Consider the following 22116-nt stretch of genomic DNA (forward strand, 5'->3'; position numbering starts at 1 on the left):
CTCCTGCGATGTTGACGTCCAGCTATCGTACCAACGCTTTGGGGGCCTACCAACTGGTCGCCGAATATATTTTAAGATAAAAAAATTTATAAAATATACCTAGATTCCAATTTTGTAGAAACTAGTGAAAATAAAAATAATCACATTGATGAAGGGACACTACTCTGTTTATAGGAAGCTCAATTTTTCTGTGTTCATCAACAGTTGAAACCATAGAAATATTGAGGCTCTTAGATGAAAAAAGGTATTTGACCATTTTCCATTATTTATATTGATGCCATACGTTGTCATATGTTTTTGAAATCAGGAAAAATGAAGCCTTCAAGAAATGGCACAGAAATCTAGTGTTCTCATTAGAAAAAACTTTTTTTTTGGGTCATAGCTTCGTACTTAAAAACCCTTTTGAAAAGACGAGCACGCCACTGGGTTCTACGTTAAAAAGTGCCTGTATAATGTTTCAATTTCAGAGCTCTATCATCAGTATTAGCGGAGCTATAAATGTTTTTCGATAGCGCCATTTTTCCAATTTTCCCTTATAACTCGAAAACAAAAGAAGGTGGCCAAAAAGGAATACTACCCTTGTTAGTTTCTCAGAAAAGAGACCGAGAAGGCGGTATGAGTTTTGTCTATCTCCTCTGGTTTAAAAGTTATAGTGCTAAAACATCGAAATTTGCCCACCTTGTACAGAAAACTGAATCCTATATTGTTGTAAGGGATTCAGTTTCCTTGGATGTTTCCAAGGAACCAAGGCGTTCTAAATTAGCTGTGTACGATCAGACAGTGAATCAGGTAATGAGTTTCAAATACCAAGGCGTCAACATTATTAGTAGCAGAAACCTGACAACGGAAGTGAAGAGCCAGGTGACGAGGGCTTTTATGACATTGGGCTTTTTGAGGGACATCATTTGGAGAAATGAGCATATGTCAATCAACAGCAAAACATGAATCTACAAAACCTGTGTGAGACATATCATGACATATGCTGCAGAAACAAAAGCCGAAACTAAACGCTAAATCCAGACAGCTGAGATGAGAATACTGTGAGCGATAACGGGACATACTTTGCGGGACCACCAGAGGAACAATGAGATAAGACAACGCTCCGAACTAAAAATTGTCAGAATATTGTCAGATGGGGTAGCGTTAGAGGGAGAGGCTGGAGAAATCATGTAGACAGGTTGGCTGAAGATTGGATAGCCAAAATTGTCGAGGAATGTGTACGAAGTAAGAGAAGACCTCAAGGCAGACCACCGAAGAAATGGTACGAAAGCTGGAAATCAGCCTCCCAAGAATGAAGCCAAGGCGTTGCTATAAAACAGGACCATGTTCTAGAAAACGAGGAAGAAAAAGAAGGGATTCAATGAATGTTTAGCTCAACGAGGAGTGGGTAAGCCGACTGCGGGAGGAGTTTTCTTTCCTACGCTGATAGGCTTAAGTTGGCGATAACTATCCAATATAATTTTTTCGATAGATAAAATTAAGCTTTTTTTCAATAGATTAGTGACAGTACTATATGATCCGATCAGATGCTAGCTGTAACAACAAATAAAGCATACTTATTTTTTATTTATTTATGTGTAGTACAAATATGGTACAATCAATAGAAAAAGATCTCTAAAACCACATGGAGAGGAGACTATCTAAGCGTAAGTGGCTTGTTTTGCACCTATCCTACCGTTCGACCAAGCTTGATATCTATAAATCTTCTCAAAAATCAGTATCCAACCTAACTTCAAATATCCCTATAGCTTCAATACAAGATCAAAAACATATGCATATAATTTTCATAATGTGGTATTTTGTACGGTTTGAACATACCCCCATACAGTAATGTAGTATCTGATCACCGATTCTATCAAACAGTCACAAACCATAATTAAATTCTTTCTTTATAGCATATCCCTCAAATCATATATTTTGTAGGCTACTTCCGAGTGTTTTACGACATGTGTCACATGTTTAACCCATCTCGGGTGCTGATCTAGTACCACGCCAAGTTACTTTATATTCGGCACTTTTTCGATAGTTGGGCACTCACACCTTCGCTCACACCCAATATCTGCGCAATCTGGTGTATGCACACCGATGTCAAACTTCCCTGATCGAAGGCTCTTTATTAGGGTAAATATAATAAATTTTGCTTTTAAACATTAATGTTAAGAACATTTTTAAATAGCCACATATGAAGACCCTCTCCGCTTTCTTATATACTCTTTCCCATGTCTTACACCTGAAAATGATAGTGGTATCATCTGCAAATGACATCAGATGATCCCCGAAATCTCTAATGCTAGCCATACTATTTGTATATACAAGGAATAATATTGGACCAAGAAAGGTACCCTGCGATACACTTCGCTGGGTGCTTACAACGTCGCCAATTTTAACACGCTGGCTTCTTTTGGAAACACCCATATCATATCTAGAAATTAAACCAATGTTTCATTGATGACAATTCATTTGTTTGGATTCCGAACACTGACAGGAGAACCAAAATGGCGGTGTGTGACGTCACACTAATAGAGCGTATTGTCCGGTTAACTAGAAGTTTGATAAATTCAAAATTCTTTAATTTACCAAATACTTCAAATATATAAACACTTCTGAATATGTAATCGAACCACTTAATTGTTTTTCATCATACCGCTTCTTGAAAATTAACCTCCAATAAAATAGATATAGTTATAACTAGATACTCACATTTTTACAATTCTGATAGTTACTTGAAGCAGCTATTGCAGCATCATGTAGATTGAAAGGAATTACAGGTTCCTTTGTGTAGGACAGAAAGATAAGTAACGTTTCTGCTACTGTTTCAACTGAAACAGCTATATATACATTATTCAGGAAAAATATCAATATTGAGAGTTATGTTTTTTCTCGAACATAAGCACACCTAGATAGGCGAGCTGGTCCAGAAGAAATGATACCATGTTTCAAAATTCGTCTCTCATTTTGAAACACAGTACCATTTCTTCTGAACCGGCTCACCTATCTAAAAAAAAAAACTCATTTGGGTACTATTTTTTAAGTCTTTCGCTTTCTCAGAACTTTTTTTCAACTTCAAATATTCCATCAAGTAGAGCATTTAAACAATAAAAAAAAAAATTTAAAAATTATGCAATCATTAACATTGCAATATCTAGATAGACGAGCCGGTCCAGAAGAAATGGTACTGTGTTTCAAATCAAATCAAATTTATTTCACAAATAGTTACAAAGCCAAAGGTAACAATTACTAGTAAAAAAAAATATATATATATACAGGGTGGCCATTTGAAAACGAAACAGACGAGATTACAGACGAAATAAAGTTTTTCGATAGAAATGCTCGGGCATGTCGATTTCTGTTTCGAGGGGGACAACTTAAGATGTAGGTTACGGACGCATAGCGCTTCAACCCTTGCTACTACAACCCCTTACCCCCAAATTTTGAATAGGGAAGATGGGGTGAGTGATACCTCATTTGAAAGGTATTTTTATACTGATTTCAGCACAGTAATTGTTTTTTCATTTTATGCATCTCGAAATATTCTTAACTAAGTATTTGAAAATGAAGTGGTGTTTTCATGGCACTTGTAGTGTTTTGTGAAAAATCGACATTTTGAGCTTCAAAACAACCATGACTGTGGTTTCCTTCCTAACTAACTAACGCATGAATATTTCGAGAACTAATGCATAAAATAAAAAAACAATTACTGTGCTGAAATCAGTATAAAAATACCTTTAAATTGAGGTATCACTCACCCCATCTTCCCTATTCAAAAATTGGGGGTGGGGGTTGTAGCAGCAAGGGTTGAAGCGCTATGCGTCCGTAACCTACATCTCAAGTTGTCCCCCTCGAAACAGAAATCGACCTGTCCGAGCATTTCTATCGAAAAACTTTATTTCGTCTGTTTCGTTTTCAAATGGCCACCCTGTATATATATATACCAAAACATTTGAAACAGAAAACAATATCAAAAATGAATACACATGTATTATTATATTCACTACGAGTATTGAGAATTTCACTGAAGTACATCGGACAGAAACTCCTCAACAGAATAATAGGCCTTCGAAATCATCAAATTTCTACAGGAAGATGGATATATAACTTTATGCCTAAATAGTTAGTGGCTTTTTGTGCATTTTCGATCCTATGATATGGAATACAGAGATCATTTCTATTGCAAGTAGCGTATTGATTCATGTATGTAATTTAGACATGAAAAAATGAACTGGGAATGGAAGGTAACAATTCTTAATTTTTTGAAATATTCCCTGCAGGAAGTGGTGTTATTAATAACCGAAGTTGACAAAATTTCTGAGAAAGTGAAAGACTTAAAACCATAAATAGTACCCAAATGAGTTTTTCTTTAGATTAAGAAGCAACGAAATTTTGATTGTAATATTTGATTAATGAAAAGGATACGTATTTCATCTGTTGAACCATAGTCTAACCAATCCCTTATCTTCACAAAATTTTCTTGGGTGCAATTGGATTCAAACAGTTCTTTCACCCTTAATCCATATTTATATAAATGATCTACCAGTAACCATAATTCTCTTGGAACCGAATACAACACCTCGCTCTCCAGAGCCACCTATAAAAAAGGGAATTATCGAATTTACTCTTCGCTTCAATGGTATCTGAGAGAGAAAATTGTAAGGAAAATTGAAATACGTAAATTTTAAATCAAATCTCAATGAGACAAATGTCATTAAAGTTAATTTCAATTCAAACAATATATTTTTTCCATTCCTCATGAAAATGCATATCTTGTTGTGCTGAACATTTTATGTTATTATGCCAATTAGCTTTTGTTGCATTTTTTCTTTCTTATAAGTTAATAACATTAAAAAGAGAATAAATAATATTCAATCAAATATAATGCTCAAGGTTTTTACGGCCAGATTAGTAGATTTGGAAAAATCCATTCCTCTCTACTTCTGATAGGTATACAGGGTGGCCACTTTTTCAATGGGATTGTATTGGTAACTTTTGAATCATAAGAGTTAGAAGGTCGGTCAAATGGAGAAAAAGTTGCATGCATAGAAGCATTATCAAACAGTTCAAACAAATCGAGATTATCAGGGCCGGATTTCGAGATATCATAAGAAAAGTAAATTATGTCATTTTGATTTTTCTTTTTTTCTCACTTTATTTCGAATATTATCAAAAAATGTTACAGGAACTTTTTATTCGACAGTAAATTATCCTCAATTTGACGTAATCAGATTTCGTATCCAACGTTTCGTACTCTCTGGGCCACCCTCAACCTCATTTTTTTAAATACGGACCTGCATATTTTATGACATTTTTCGAAATAACTTTTAAAGCTGAATTCAACGATATATCATACAATGTCATTCAAAGTTGATTTTCAGGTGATTTTGACCCTCATCCAAATTTAATGGTGTTTATGTAAGAAAAAACAAGTCTATTAACGATATCAATGTTCTGACCCAAATTCAATCGAACCCAGAAAAAAAAATCGAGAACTGTGGCCAGTGAATCGAATTTTTCAAAAACTGCTGGTAATAAAATAGTCAAGAGACGCGAATACAATGATTTTAAATTTTAATACCAAGCCTTGCAAAAATTATATCGTAATGATCTCAAAATAAAGTTCGAATTTGTAATTTTTTTCAACGATTCAAATGACAAATACAACAATAGTGATACCTCGCGAGAAAATTGAGAATGATTTGGAAGGTATTCAAGGACACCAAACAAGCGAATGTATAAGAAGTATGGGTTCCAGAACCGTAAAGTGCATTTTACAAAATGGTGGACTTTTCGAACACTTACTTCATTAATTTTCATTTACTTTCGAATAATCATTTTATTTTTCTTTCATTAAATGATACTTTCGTTTAATTATTATGAATTGAAATATTCAAATGATTATTATAAAAGAAGAACCCAGAAACCAGTATACTGGTTTCTTGCTTTGATTCTAATATGTTTCATTTAGTTCAAGATGGGTAAGTTGATTTTCTTATCGAAATTTATTGCATATTGCATATTGTTAATTAAACTAAATGAAGGTAATACAGATCCGACCCGAAGAAAATTGGATAAGGGTCAAAATCACCTGAAAATCTACTTTGAATGACATTGTATGATATATCGTTGAATTCAGCGTTAAAAGTTATTTCGAAAAATGTCATAAAATATGCAGGTCCGTATTTAAAAAAATGAGGTTGAGGGTGGCCCAGAGAGTACGAAACGTTGGATACGAAATCTGATTACGTCAAATTGAGGATAATTTACTGTCGAATAAAAAGTTCCTGTAACATTTTTTGATAATATTTGAAATAAAGTGGGAAAAAAAGAAAAATCAAAATGACATAATTTACTTTTCTTATGATATCTCGAAATCCGGCCCTGATAATCTCGATTTGTTTGAACTGCTTGATAATGCTTCTATGCATGCAACTTTTTCTCCATTTGACCGACCTTCTAACTCTTATGGTTTAAAAGTTACCAATACAATCCCATTGAAAAAGTGGCCACCCTGTATATGAGTATTGGTGTTTTCTCAGTTTCTCTATACTGTTGATGTTATTCGAATGTTTGTATATTTCAATGTAGCTCCCAAATTGATTTTCGGATAATAGCTTTTAATATTCGACAGAATTTGTGTTTTTGAGATGATAATACTAGTGCCTTTATTTCTTATTTAGAAGAAGAATAATTCATAATATAGGATCGAAATCTAGCTTGAGCTGCTCCGCTTAATCCCCAATAATAAAATTAAAGAGAATACAGACACAACTGAAACAATAACCATGAAGCAAGAATGATATATACTATATACGGGGTGTTTCAGAATAAGGTTCCGTAAATTCGGGATCTTATTCCTCAGATTATTTTATGATACAATGATTCTATCGACTATGGGTCTCCGACAGGGGCGGATACAGGGGGGGGGGCATAAAACAGCGACCCAAATTGGATCATTTCAACTATGGTAATTGAAGCCTTGTTCTTCATTCAAAAATAATGGTTTTTTTTACTACACCTAAGGTTTCTTACGCCTGACTTTTCTTATGAAATGAATTTACATATATTTAACAATTATGTGAAATTTTTTTTTCAAGTTTTTGTCCTACAAAAATCTTGGAAACTGAATGATATGATTTACTAAAATCAATCTTTTTATAAAAAAAAAAACTTTACTCAGTAGGTACCAACAAAAAATTCCGCTATTTTGCTAACCTATATGAGCCGTGACTTTCTATGGCCCTCCCCTCAAACATCGTCTGGATCCGCCCCTGGTCTCCGAAGTATTCTGAGATACAGAGTGTTGAATTTGAAAAAAAATGGTAACACTCTCTTAGATGAAATTGCATTTTTTTCAACTCAGAAAATATTTATCGCTAGTAAAAAACTCAAGACACCATTCTCACTGAGAATTATGTGGTAATTACGAAAATAATTAAATACAAAAATTGGTAGCTCTCTCAGATGAAAATGTATTTTATTTTTTATCACAGAAAGTATTTATCGAAGGTGTAAAGCTCAAAATATTATTCTCTCTGTGAATTATGTGGTAATTACAAAAATAATTTTAAATTTGAAGTATTGGCGTATCATTTTTTCACCTAATTTATTTAGACTGAAGTATGTACGCACGCCACTGGTGATAATAAAATATAATTTTCAATTGAAAAAAATGTGCTTTAATGCGTACGCGTACTCATAACCTGCCAAAACTCAAAGAAACAATATGTATGGTATATTCTTTTTTCGGAAAACCAATTTTATCTAAATTTCAACACCCTGTATCTCTGAAACAATGCGTCAGAGACCCATAGTCCATAAAATCATCTGGGATAAACCTAATTCAAACACCCCGTATATACCTATAGAGTCCAGATTTTAGTTCAATAACTTTGGCGTCCAATAGAACAACTTTTTTATGAAAAAAGTTCATATAACCATATATCCTAACAACTCTCATTTTCAAAATAAATCCCCTATATCCACGGCACTGAATAATTTTGGCAGGTGACATTTCGAAACATTCCATTATCTAGACTTCAATACCTGAAAATTAATACAATGACTGTAATAATACTAGAGTTATAAGTAAAAAACTGATTTGTTTTCAACCTTTAACACCCTGTATCTCGAAAAAGAAGGCTGTTAAGATATATGTTTATATGAACTTTTTTCATGAAAAATTTTTTCTATCTAACGGCAAAGTTATTGAACTAAAATCTGGACCACCCTGTATAATAATAACAATAGTGAACTCATCTTAAACAAATCATCTTTTCCTTGAACAACTTTTCCTTCAAAATTTTTCTCAATGAACTCACAGAGTACCACAAATGAAATTAAATAAACATTATATATACCTTCCCTGCATTATAATCTAGGCAATATAAGTCAATAAGTCTTTGGGGATGGATGTTCTGTACGTCGTTCAAAATATGTTCGGGGAATGCCACAGACTTACTATGGTTTAGCTTAGTCGTGTTCTCAGACCCGGATTCGAATGCCTCTTTTTAAAGTCTCAATGTGAAAACAGTAACAGGGTGGTCTAATACCCGTCAGCTGTAAAAAGCATTTCAATTTCATCTCCTCAAACTTGTCCTAGTTTTTTTGTTGGTTTATGAATTGATTCTATGTTATCAAGGACGTAGCAAGGAGGGGGGTCTGGATTTTAAGCTGCAGCTTACCTGTTCAATGAGGTCGTATATTCTTGGATATTTGTATTTTATTTTTTATTTTGGGATTAAGTGTAATAGCTTAAGCTAAACTTCGCCCTTATATCAAGCATTATCATTATTTTTTTGCAATGAAGGCACTTTCATTATTATTTATGCAAAACATCAGCTCTTCCAAATGTACGCTGCATATTGAGCAAGCATGGAATGTTCGAGGCGCTAATAACTCGCGTTCAGCTTTTGATGAAATTTGATATAGAGATCAGTGTATGACCCACGACCTCCTATCAATGAGCTGAAATTCTTATGAATTTCTTTTCTAGTGAGGAAACAATGAAGTGTTGTGTTACAAATATTCTTTGGTTCTTTAGTTATCAACATGCAGGTAAATTGAGTCAACCTAAATCAATTTAATTAAAGGTGATGCTTGAAAAAAAAAATTTAATGTTTTGAATATACTTACTATTTTTACCCATTGTTCATCAGTTAAATACATAATTGGAATAGGTGTCCTACATAGAGCGGACAAAGTAGTGGTGAAAGAGGACTTTTGGCCGGTTCCACTAACTATTATGAACATATCTTTACCACCATTTAAATGCAAAACCAAAATATCCTCGAGTTCTCTCAGATCAGTGTCTAAATTAACCTCTAAGCGTACATCAACTCTCTCACCTGAATAAAGAAGGAAATTATTTTTATGTTAGTATACATGGAGAAGGCTTGGCACAAGAACTGAAGCCGCGTGAAATCGCCTAAGGTGTCTTCATGGAAAAAGATGGCATGAATTATATCAAACATGATTGTAGTAGACCGGCCACCTGAGAAAATTACTTCTCTAAACCGAATCTCGTCGATATCTTTTCTGTATACCTACAACAGGTATGGATGTGTTCAGGGCATTATGTAGATCACGAAACTGCTTGTTGTAATGTTTCTAAATGGTGTAGGGGAAATCAGTAACGTCATAAACATGACCGATGACGGTTTTTTTTTTGTAAATTACATCGCAACCATAAAGTCTACTTCCTGGTGTATGTTGGCGTTTGAAAGCTTATTAAATGTTTTTCAATTCATTCTGACACCTGAAGCGTATCTGTTATATTTAAAAAAATATTCGACAAAATATCTTTTTTTTTTCTAGGCGATTTCAAAATAATTCTTGTTTTTCTAGGAAACCGATGAGTTAAATGGGTTCGATGTAAAAATTATGCAGAATTTCATTACTTATTTATAAATGTTGGTTTCATGCGTCTTAAAGTGTAAAGCGATAGCCTCGGAGCAACTCGAGAAGTGTTCAATAATATTGCGCATCAGTAGATCAAAATGTTTCACTTTCATCAGGTACTGTATCCCCATCTGATGGTGCATCATCGCGTATTCGACTGGCTGCACCAGTTCGAATTAATTCGAGCTAATTATGTCATTTAGCACTGAAAAAATTCGCACTGGTGCAGCCAGTCGAATACGCTATTAGATTGACTAATCTCGCGCTGATCTGGGAGTTGTTGCGAAGAGGTCTATCACCTGATGGACACGCAGAACACGACCACCTCTCACCCGTGTACTCTAATCGATTGTTTCTTACATCTATGCTATGATCCATAATTATAATGGTGTGCTATATAAAACAGTCCGAATATATTCGAAACTATGAGTTTGTCTGGAAATCGCAGGTCAAATTTTATTTGTAGGAAAATTTTTTGTGATTGAAAATTCGTGGATGTACGATCATCCATTGCTTGCGTTTATTTCGTTGAAGAATATCGTCGGGAGTGACGGATGATTGGCATTAGGTGGTAGAGATTTTGAACAATTTCAATCAATAAGTTGTTCAAATTACCTATTGATCAAATAGTAAAAATGTCTTTGGTGAACATCTCAGGATATATTTCAAAACATACTAACACTATAATCTTGCCCTAGTCCAGTAAGTCAGCCGTGATGCACTTTCACAACAATCACTGCAGTACAAAATCCTCAGAGCAAATATTTATCTCTAAATGAAGGTTTAAAAAATACGTGAATGAATATAGCGAAGTGGTTCATATCCTTTAATTCTGAGAATATATTCCAAGATTTCATCTTAACCACATTTCGTGAAAATTCTAGAAAATGATTCTTGTATAGAAAACCCATTTTCATATACCCTACTTAGGGTATGATATCGCACCCACGAAATTACTTATCACAAGAGGTCCCTTTAAAAATAAAAATTGACTTAACTCGGCATTTATCCGATGAACTCATAATTACGGAAATATTCGGCTAGACTTTTATAAAGAGCAGCTTGTATGAAGTTAAATAGACTAATATCGAACTGATCCTGAGCATAAAACCCTCGAAAGTCATATTATTTCAGGAACATATAAAGAAGAAGTTATATTCAAAATTTTTGACAGAAAATTCACCCCGGTTCCACACGTTTGCTTCAACGTAAACCCCAAAGACATTCTTTCGTCCAACGTGTGGATCTAGAAAATAGCATCGACCCCAACGTAGGAGCGAGAGTTGACTGGCGCGTGTTGTTTTTTCGAACACATGTTAAAGGAACTGTGCCAACGTTCGCGATCCGTACACATATTGTAGGATACAACTAAAATACCAAATGACAAAAAAATCAGCGAACAGGATACAAATTTGATTAAAGAGACGCAAGACAAATGATATTCATTCCAGTCCTCAAGAGCAATAATCAAATTGGTTTGCTTCAGGCTCATCACCGCATAAACCTCTAGAATTATCTTACTGATGGGGCAATATTGAGGCGAAACACTTCAAAAAGGACCTGCTATCGCCCATGTCATAAATTTCTCAATCTTCATGTTAGTATAGAACACCTATAATACAGGGTGATGACCTATGGGGTTTATGGAAAACGAATCATAATTTTGAGCTCAAAATTTGCATAATGGGGTTTGAGACATTAATCTTTACACCGAAAACAGACTAGTACTTCCTTATTTCAAATGGCACACCCAGTATATTATTTGATCAGGTATTAGATTTACCTTGGGTAAAAAATATTTTAGGGACAAAGATCATTGTCTCAAACTCCAATATGCAAATTTTCAGCTCAAAATTATGATTAGTTTTCCATAAACGTCTAAAAGGCCATCCCGGTTCTTCACCCTGTATATATAATGATAACAAAAAGAACATATTAATTAAAAAACCAAATTTTTGCTAACATCAATGAATTTATAGCTATAAGTTTGCAGCTGAATTTCGTAACAACCTAAGTCAATTTCAGTGTTTGCTATCTATCCCACCTTTCGAAGGTCTCTTTTAGACCTCTCAGTAGTCTTTTCCGGTGAACACATTCACATTCGCATAGCAAATGTTTGCCTATCTCAGTGGCTTCTTGACTGAAGCGACATGTAGCCTCGGACGTTTTTCCCATGTTTTTCAGATGATACCTCACAGGTATCGTCAGTTTCATAAGTTCCTGCTTATTGAGTGTGAGAATTTTTTTAGTCCAGCTCTCTGAGTAGGAGATGACTTGGCCTGTCTTTGACCTTTGATCGTCCGCCAGAACGCAAGCTTTTCCTTTGTTCCCATTCTTTAACGGCCATCGCTTGATGACTAGCTGGGAAGTCACAAAATGGCTCCGGCCCGGTGAATAGGGTTCCGTTTAGGCTTCATTACTTTATCCAATTCTACTTTAGGCACACCACTGTTAATTATTACCCAACAGCAAATGGTTGGTATTATGAAGAAATGAATACTAATTCAATTTGAAAGGAAATATTCTAAATCAGATACTCTAATAATTTACCTGGATTAACAGTTCCACAATAAGGTGTTATTCGTAACCATTCTTTACAATAGTTTTGTTCATCTAATTTTTTAATGAATTCAAATTCTGCAGGTACCTAAAAATGAAAAAGGCTGCATAAGTGTTGATAACCTCAACTTCAATAACGTCTGCTGACATTATTTTCAAACCGAATAAACGACTGTGGATTGCATGAAAAGGGGAAAGACTTCAGTAATATAAACAATTTAGTATATACAGGGTGTTTCATCATAAACTAGACAAACGTGTATAGTCGCATAGATGACGCCAGAAAAATCATTTTTGCCTTATGTATACCTCATTTTCGAAGCATAAGCGAGAACCAGAATGTTCAACTAATCTCCGAGAAATATTTAGTTGAAGTTACCTTTGAAGTTACGGTTTCTGGTAACATCAGAGTATTTTCGAGTACTCAATTCAGAAAAACGGGAAAACCTGCAATGTTCGTGATTTTTGTTTTGGTTTCCAAATTGAATTTCATTTTCTGAATGAACTCAATTTTCTGTGAAAAAATTTGTTCATAAATCGAAGAAAATTTTTTTTACATGTTTACAGCGAAAAAAATATTCCACTCGAAATTGTTGAAATGTTTCACTATTATCGTTTTTTTCATAAATGATACAAATATGAAAACAGAATCGAAAAATATTAAACGGTCCCTTCATCAAAGCAATCCAAATTTCTCCTTCGGTCCTCTTGACATGATTGTAAGAAAATTTTGGAATTGGGCTATCGAAACATGCCAGATGGTAATATAAAGTTATCACGAAAAAAATGTTTACTGTTATGTCAATGAATCTCTGTTAGGAATCGAACCCTCGACCTTGAGGTACTATCTTGTTTATTTAACCGAAAAAAACTTTATTATTATCACCTGTGCTGTGGAATGTAAATTTGAACTAATCCAATTATATTAATGGCTGTAATAAAGGAACCGTTTCATATTTTTCAACATAATTTTCATACATTTCAACAATTTCGGGTGAAATTTTTTTTTTCACTGTACCTAGACATGTCTTCGATTTATGGGAAAATTTTTTCACAGAAATTCTTAGAAAATTGTTCCTCACCTTTTCTGAATTGATCATTCAAAAATACCATGATTTGATCAAAAATTTTAACTTCGAAGGTTATATAGAACTGACCACACTCAATAGAGTATTGTTCAGAAATGACGTTGAAAACCCTATATGCCGTTTATGATTCGAAAACGAGGTATATGTCATGAGGCAAAAATTATATGTTTACCCAGTTTATGATGGAGATTGTTTCACGTGTATTTCACATGCAAAAAATACTAAGTACTGATAAACACAAGAAACTAACGAGTAACAATTCAATGAACTGACTCACTAGGAGGTGCTACTGAAATTTAGAAAAAAAATTCATTTAACATTTCTATCTCCTTAAAAATATAATGCAAATAAAAAATCTAATCCTATATCATACAGTTGAAATTTCGTAAGTGATTCTCAAATTTATAACTTTATATTTGACCGTAACAATAAGCATGCAATATCCTAAAAATTTACATATGCACTGTTTTTTTGGGGAGAAATAAAAATATGAAGATACATCACTTTCGTTTCCTACAAAATACTAACTCAGAATTCAGATAATCTAGACCGAATACTTTTACTTGTACTTCCCTTCCCTCAAAGCGATATTGGAAAGGATATTGTTCAAAATTCAAATGACCGCATCATTCTATCTTTATTCTAATAGGATTTCATCTCTATTCCTGGCATTGGATATCTACAATATCAATACTTATCGTTGCCAATACTGTATATCACATAGCAACTCATACAGCTGTGTGACAACCAATTTTGCGTCATTATTCTCTCTCACTATACAGTAGAATCCGAAAATAACGAATCCGTATAAACGACCAACCGCTTTTAGAGACGTGATTGCTGATTCAAGTTTGGTTTCATAGAAATGTCTATACAATCACATGCGGTTATTATGATTTCGGTTTTAGCGACCAACCTCTTATAGCGATCTATTTTGAAGATAGAATTGATGAATCGTCCGGTTATAACGACGTGTCGTAGTTTAATTTACGCACTAACTCGTCAACCTCTAATATAAACCCGATTCAATCCAACCACCAATAAATTGTCAGTACAACAGACTGATGTGAAGGATTGGTTGGAAAAAGTTTGGCCCAATTTGTGTTCACAATTTCCAAATGAAGATAAATTCAATTCAATTTCAATAAATTGACTCTAGATATATCTTTAAACCAATATGAGTGATAGAGTAAAGAAAAACTCCTTTTTATTGGAAAGTGAGAACATCGCAGATTTTTCAAAAATGTACAATATTTACCAGTAGATTATGAAAGCAATCAAAGGGCTTGGATTACTGTTGATATTTTCAATAAATGGGTACGAGCATGGAATACTGAGATTTCAAGAAAGAACAAGATAATCATTCTCTTGGTTTGACAACTATCTTGCTCATCCACGAATTACTGATCTAAGAAGCATAACCCTTACATTTTTACCTCCTAACACGACTATTTATTTATTTATTATACTAGGGCATTACAAACGATATATCAAAGAATCATTTGATCTTTAAAATCAAATTTTCGAAAAAACCTTCTTCTAAAAACTATCCAAAGCCTTGACACTAATAGTTATCCTTGTAATAACATCAAATATGACAACAAATCTGGAAATGGCATTAAATTTACTACAAGATAAGAAGTTTCGTGTGCCAATAAATATTTTATTCTATTCACAGAATGTAAATTTGATATTCAGCGAATTATTTTAAGAACCTGCATATAAGAATCAACTTTTTTCCAGTAACTAGTTAGCAATATTACAAGAAGGACATAATAACATCTGCATATAACCACAGTATGTGATTGGACCTTCTCAAAACCAAGTACTAAACAGATACAAAATAATAATAAATGCATTTCATTATATTATTTATATTCTAATACATATTGCTACTCACCTGGCCAGTATTTGCTATAATTATATCCCTGTACTGTGGTTCCCTAAATTTAACCAAATCAAACTTGACTTCAGTTTGATCTACTGTGACTTGAGGTAGAAACTCATTTTCCAATTTGTCCATCCGTTTCAACAATTCTTCATGAACTTTTCTAAATTTGGCTTGATCTATGACACTTATCTCAGATTTGAAAATTGCACTCACTGAAATGTTTTCAGTTGTAAAATTTTCATCCAATTCATCAATGTTACCAATGTTACAGTAAAATTGGCTTGAACTAGTAATATTAAGAAAATAGAATATAATTTATAGATAATAGTACAAAATAGCACAAACTTAAATTGATGTTATTCTATTTCTACTAATTATAGTGGGTGTTTGGAAATTTGACACAATCCTTTGAATGGCGCATACTTGAGATCATTTGCAAATTAACTCTAGTCAAATAGGGGTAAAAAGTGGATGGTTACTAAGCTATATAGTTTTTTAGAGTTTTTAGAAAATCCCTGAGTTGTTTTGGAAGAGAATGGTGTAAAAACTATGTAAGACTGAAAACTCAATTGATGCTTTCTTGAAAGCTGAAAAATGAACGCCCACTTTACAAAAAATAATGGTTTCCCTTGGGAGACCATGCTTTCTGTTCCATGTTCCTGAACAATCAAATAAAAATGTATGAACACCCAAAGAGTTTCCTTCATAGCAACAATAATTCATTATATTACAATTAGTCTTTATTAGTGCTCTACTAATAGACACAATAAAATTTAAGGTTAAGGTTTACTTGCCGCTTTTAAGTATCTTTCTGTAAACGTTTATTACAGGAATATAATCTGAAGTAGCGAAACAATTGTTAATTATATAATAAAACGTGGAAATTCAATTTGAACAGTTTCAAACCAAGTAAAGACTGGGTCAACCCAATTAGTTAGTAGACTAACACTGGCACACTGCCAAGACAAAATAAAAATAGCAATTCACAATAATTTATCTTGACTTCGAGAATTAGATTTTTAAAGGTCTTACCAGGTTTGTGATCACTTATCCGGAGATCCATGTGACTTCTATATGACATCTGATAGATACCTCTCCCTCGGTACAAAATCCTATCAGTCCAAGCAGGTGGTCTAGCTTTCTCACTTGTATCAAAAGTATCTGAATTCAAATCATATTTATATGTAGGGGGGAATGTGATATCTCCCTCATTATAATCCTGGAATGGAATTTCAATTATTATTTCTTAATTTGAACAATAAAATGCACAATGGAATTTTGTGTCAACAGCGAAATTATTACTTTGTGTAAAGAGATGGAGAGATGAGTCCCCCAAATTTCAAGTTCATCAATACGGTTGATAGCAGAGGAAAAAACTTTCCTACCTATTGAAGCATATTATTCTGTTTATCATAAATGATGTTGCGTACATTGAAATGGAAATTAATGCAGTATCAGTTCATAAATTCTCAAGTTGCCTGGAAAATCTGAATTTTTAAACAAATTCAGTATGCTCTGCAGGGAGCGCTCACTACATATGAATGAACAAAAATATGATTTTCTTTTGAAGAGGTTGGTATAAATAACTCATTTCCAAATCCAGATTTATTAATTATAATAATAAAATAATATAGTTTATCCTGTGAAGAAATATCTACAGATATAAACAATTCACAGAGGCTTGATAATTTTTGACCCAAAAAATTCGAAAACATTACATATAAAATCTTGGGTAAAGATATGTCAAAAATTCAGGAAGGAGGTGATTCCTTGATTGAAAGAAATGTCTATTGTATCCATAATATTTTTCGAATTTGAATTTCTTCCGAAGTTAGAGTCCTTCAAAGATAAGAAAGAATTTTCTGCATTTATAGAATTGTAATGACAATTTGGTTTTCTTGATTGGAAATATGGAGGAGATTGTCAACACAATCGACAAAATAAATAATAAAAATCAAGATAAGCACTTACTTGGACATCAAAACTTTTAGGCTTTTATTTATTCATGCGCCTGTTGCGCTCTTGGAGACCTCAAAACAGTGTATATACATGTGGTGTAATTTCACATATGCAAACAAACTTACAACCTAGTCGGATTTATTCAGGAACGACCGCTCAAAAATATGAAACCTTAATTTTCAACAGAGGTGCAGAACTTTGTGACCATCCAACTGAACATGATAAAAAAAATTGAGACATAAGAATTATTCTTGGGAAAAATTAGTAGCTGTAACTTTTAAAGGGAGACAAATTCAAAAAAAAATTATAAGAATAACAGTTCTTAATTTGTATCAAGCAATCACCTACTGAATTTTGACATATGTTCACCAAAAAACTACCATGTATTGCTCAAAGTATCGAATAAATAAAATAGAAGAAACAACAAACATAACATATTTTATGATATCAAACAATGATTTACTTACTAATAGTACATTTCCTCTTTCCTTCTGCTGATTCAATTGGTCTGCTTTGAGTAATGTTGCCATTTCATTTCTCAATAAAAGAGTTTTGACTTGTGATGTGGTTAATTCCGTAATTCGGTAATTCAAATCTCCCAACCAAAAAACTTGGCTAAAAATAATGAATGATTAATAACCATTAATATAATGAGATATAGGGTACAAATATAGTGAGACCGCCCCCTTCACCTTACACCCCTACGTGGGCGCATTCGAATTGATAATAATGGTTCATCATTCAATTGCGAAAATGTTTGAGTGTTTAATATAAAATAGAATCTCAGCAGAAGAATCTGAAACTTGAATTCAATTCATATAGTTCATCATTTATTGTTTAGAATTCAGTAGACGCCGTTTATTTTTTATTTATTTAAATTTGAATCCATGAAATATAATTGCACTTAATACAATAAAAAAATACTTTATATAGAAAAGTTCGGAATATTACACACTAAATCTCTGAACACAATTATTATACAATAAAAACTGACATCATGATGTGTTTTCCTCTTGGTTATCTGTTCCTGCCTATGTCAATTTTTATTGTATGTAACCATGGATAATTATCAATGGTCCACCGTTTCTGAAAATTTTCGGTTTTGTATACTTCCGAGAAGTTTCAAGTATCACATTTAAATACTCATAACCAATTTGATTATCAGACTATTGAAACAGGTTAGTTAGTGCGCTACTCGTACTATACACGTTTGAAAGATACATTTGGAAAGATAGAATATTCAACGTTATTCCAGAGAACACTCATAGTGATAGCGGAACAGTGCAACTTTCAAAACATCAACGGGATACGATATCGAATAAACGAGTGTTCTCTTTCAATGACAATGTGGAGTGACTAGTATAAGGGTACTGATACCCTCAGCAGTCAGCGCCCAGCGGTAGAATGATGAGCCGGGTCGGCTTGAACGGCTCCATAGAGCCAACACACAGGCCAATTCCGACGAGTCGACGTGCTGACTCTTTAACGAAGTGAGACATGAGTAGGAAGTAAGTCTGTTGTCAGTTCTCAAAATAGGTTTAAAACAGTAGGTTGGTTATTATGTTTCACTATTGATGATGGAACATTAAATCATTAAAATGGTCACATTATAATTAAAATAATAAGATATGAAGCTATCCAGTCTTTTGCACTCTAATACCCAGTTTTTCGAGTTTTATTAAGATAAGGTCTGAACAAACAGTCATAAACACTCGCCATATCAAATCCACCACAAGTTCATCATCCTACAGCAGTCCCATAACCCTTTCTGAAAACTGATATAATGCAGTCTGAACAGATCGACCCTGCAAGTAGCCATGTTGACAGTCATTAAATAGATTGTACTCACTCTTTCATGAATATCAACAGTCTTTCACACATTACATGCTCTAATATTTTGGAAAAACAGGACAGTATACTGATAGGTCTATAACTTCCAAAAGAAGTATCATCTCCTTTTTTATAAATGGGTTATATCAACTCTCATTTCAAATTATTGGGAAAAATGCTAAACTTAACAAAATTGCTGACTACATATTTACTATGGAAATGGATAAAAGAAAAGAAAAAAAGGAGAATGTGCATACATACAATTGTAGAGAAGAGACTATCAAAAAAAGGTTATTTTCAAATTTGTTTTTCGAATTGAAGGACAACAAAAAATTCAAATGCATTTTCCAAACTGTATATGCGAAAGAGCTGAAATTGCTTTGAAATGGCTTACAAGCTGACTTAAATACCAAGACCTAATGAAAAATTGAAGTCACGTTTACACATGAGTTATAAGGTATAAGTTACCCCAATGAAAAAACGTTGATTGGGTTACATAACATGAAACTCTAGGTAGAGTACGCAGCGGGTTTTTTTTATCTTGGTGTCTCTTGTAGGCTTAATTCACATGGAATTCCAAATTTAGAAATTCAGCGCAATCTTCTTTTCAACCCAGCTTTCTGACACCCCTTTTTACATCTGCAAGAAATGTGTTTTGATTTGATTTCATCATCAATGTATCGAACTTAATTGTTTGAGATTCCCCTTAGCCAAAATTGAAAAATTACAGACATTAGCCAAAATAATTGCCGACTATTCTTCTGGAACAAACGCACAGACAGGTATAATAATATAGGAAGAGCACTACTGAACTCTTGAATAATGTATCTTGATCAATACAGTTTAAGTTTGCCTAAAACAAATTGTTTTTATAGTGATGAAACTAGTGAATTTATAGCATCTTTTCTCTTTGCATTCTCTAGAGCAAACATAAAGAAAACAGTATGTACATACATTGAAATAATGGCTTTGCTTAATATGATAGATCAAAATACATAAAGTTTGAGAAACTACATACATACTCATGGTTTTTAATTGCAGAAGGAAATCTCTTGAAATAAATTCTGGCGTTGATGTCCTTATAATCTTGATTCCGCCTTTCGAACTCTTCAACATGTGCAGCCAAATGCGAATTTACGAAACACAGAGAGGTATTGTGGAGTTCTAATCTAACAGCTACACCTCCTTTGTTACCCTAGAACCATATAACATCACTTGCAAAGGAAACTAAGAATACAGATTGAGGAAGTAAATGTTAAGTTTAATATATTACACTTGGAGAAGAACGACAGTTTTCATTGGCCTGAGAATGGCGTTTGACACAGTGGATCACCAGATATTCCTCAAGAAACTACATAATATGGGTATTCACATGCTGCTTGGAACCTTCTCCATTCCTTCTTACAGAACCGACAGCAATATGTATTTGTGAATAAAACAAAAAGTCCGAGGCAAAGAGTCATATGCGGCTTACCTCAAGGATCGGTTCTTAGACCGTTGCTCTATTTATTATATGTGGAAAGTCTTGGTAAAATCGAACTGAGTGCGGAGAACTATAAGTTTGCTGATGATACGGTTTTGGTATTTCATGAAAATAACCTCAAAAGCCAACAGATGAAAATCAACACAAATTTATTTGAATTTTACCAATGGCTGTGTCGGAACAAACTAGTAGTGAATGAGACTTAAATAGTGTACATGATCTTCAAACTGTCATGATTTTTGGGAAAACTGCCTGGATTAATAAACTGTATGAAAAGAGTGAGCAACTGTTGTACAGTGCATCCCATTTTGGGTGAGACAGCCAGGTTTCTCGCTTGTTATTTAAGATAGAGCCTTGCGGTTTTCACGTTCCTGTCCTACTTTTTCGTGAAACTCAAGTTGGTCTAATCAGATTTTGCATAACTGTTTCCGTTCAAAAGATACAGGGTGATTTTGGAAATTGATACTTTTCGGACTCCTCCTTCATCTCCGAAATTATTAGAAATAATGCTGAGCTGAAAACTACGTCTGAATCAGAATTCTGCGTAGAATCCAGTGGCGTACTCAATATTTTTTTCGGGGTATGGTTTTGAAGATTCCACACAAACTTATGTTTTTTTTAATGGAACACCATGTGTATCATTACTTCGTTGAATTCGTTATTTTTTTCCCTTCAAAATGATATATGACACTATGTAGGTAGGATGTTCAGAAATGTTAAAAAAACACTAAAACATCAAATAATGATGATTCTTTGGTAATGGGCAATGGATTTCCCATAGAAAAGAAGAATCAATAATGATAACAATAATTTATAGCGATGACAGCTAGATCAGATTGGTTTTTTCCCTCCAATGCCTACTTGATAAAACAATGCTCCCAAATGCATAGGAGCCATAATAACAACAAGGATGTTTGTGTCATCAATGACCTACTTCTTTTAAAAATCGAAAGTAATAATCCTCTTATTGAAACAGAAAATTTATGGCCCATTTACAAGAAATCATCATTTTTTGACGTTTTAGTGTTTTTTTTAACATTTCTGAACATCCTACCTACATAGTATCATATATCATTTTGAAGGGAAAAAATAACGAATTCAACGAAGTAATGATACACATGGTGTTCTATTAAAAAAAACATAAGTTTGTGTGGAATCTTCAAAACCATACCCCGAAAAAAATATTGAGTACGCCACTGGATTCTACGCAGAATTCTGATTCAGACGTAGTTTTCAGCTCAGCATTATTTCTAATAATTTCGGAGATGAAGGAGGAGTCCGAAAAGTATCAATTTCCAAAATCACCCTGTATCTTTTGAACGGAAACAGTTATGCAAAATCTGATTAGACCAACTTGAGTTTCACGAAAAAGTAGGACAGGAACGTGAAAACCGCGAGGCTCTATCTTAAATAAC

The 22116-nt window shown here is 33.5% G+C and overlaps 1 protein-coding gene across 1 annotated transcript in view; it reads right to left on the minus strand.

Moving 5' to 3' along the window:
* Window positions 1–22116, minus strand: part of LOC123680277 (inositol polyphosphate 5-phosphatase OCRL) — a 48658-nt gene that overhangs the window by 20275 nt on the left and 6267 nt on the right. Inside the window, exons 8-15 of the mRNA XM_045618090.1 lie at window positions 20241–20413; window positions 17856–18003; window positions 16462–16648; window positions 15439–15641; window positions 12442–12538; window positions 9127–9338; window positions 4414–4585; window positions 2701–2828 (exon numbers count right to left, since the gene is read on the minus strand). Coding sequence (XP_045474046.1) covers window positions 2701–2828; window positions 4414–4585; window positions 9127–9338; window positions 12442–12538; window positions 15439–15641; window positions 16462–16648; window positions 17856–18003; window positions 20241–20413 — 1320 coding nt within the window. The remainder of the gene's footprint in view (window positions 1–2700; window positions 2829–4413; window positions 4586–9126; window positions 9339–12441; window positions 12539–15438; window positions 15642–16461; window positions 16649–17855; window positions 18004–20240; window positions 20414–22116) is intronic.

Source organism: Harmonia axyridis, chromosome 5 (genome assembly GCF_914767665.1).
Source record: "Harmonia axyridis chromosome 5, icHarAxyr1.1, whole genome shotgun sequence".
NCBI lineage: Eukaryota > Metazoa > Arthropoda > Insecta > Coleoptera > Coccinellidae > Harmonia > Harmonia axyridis.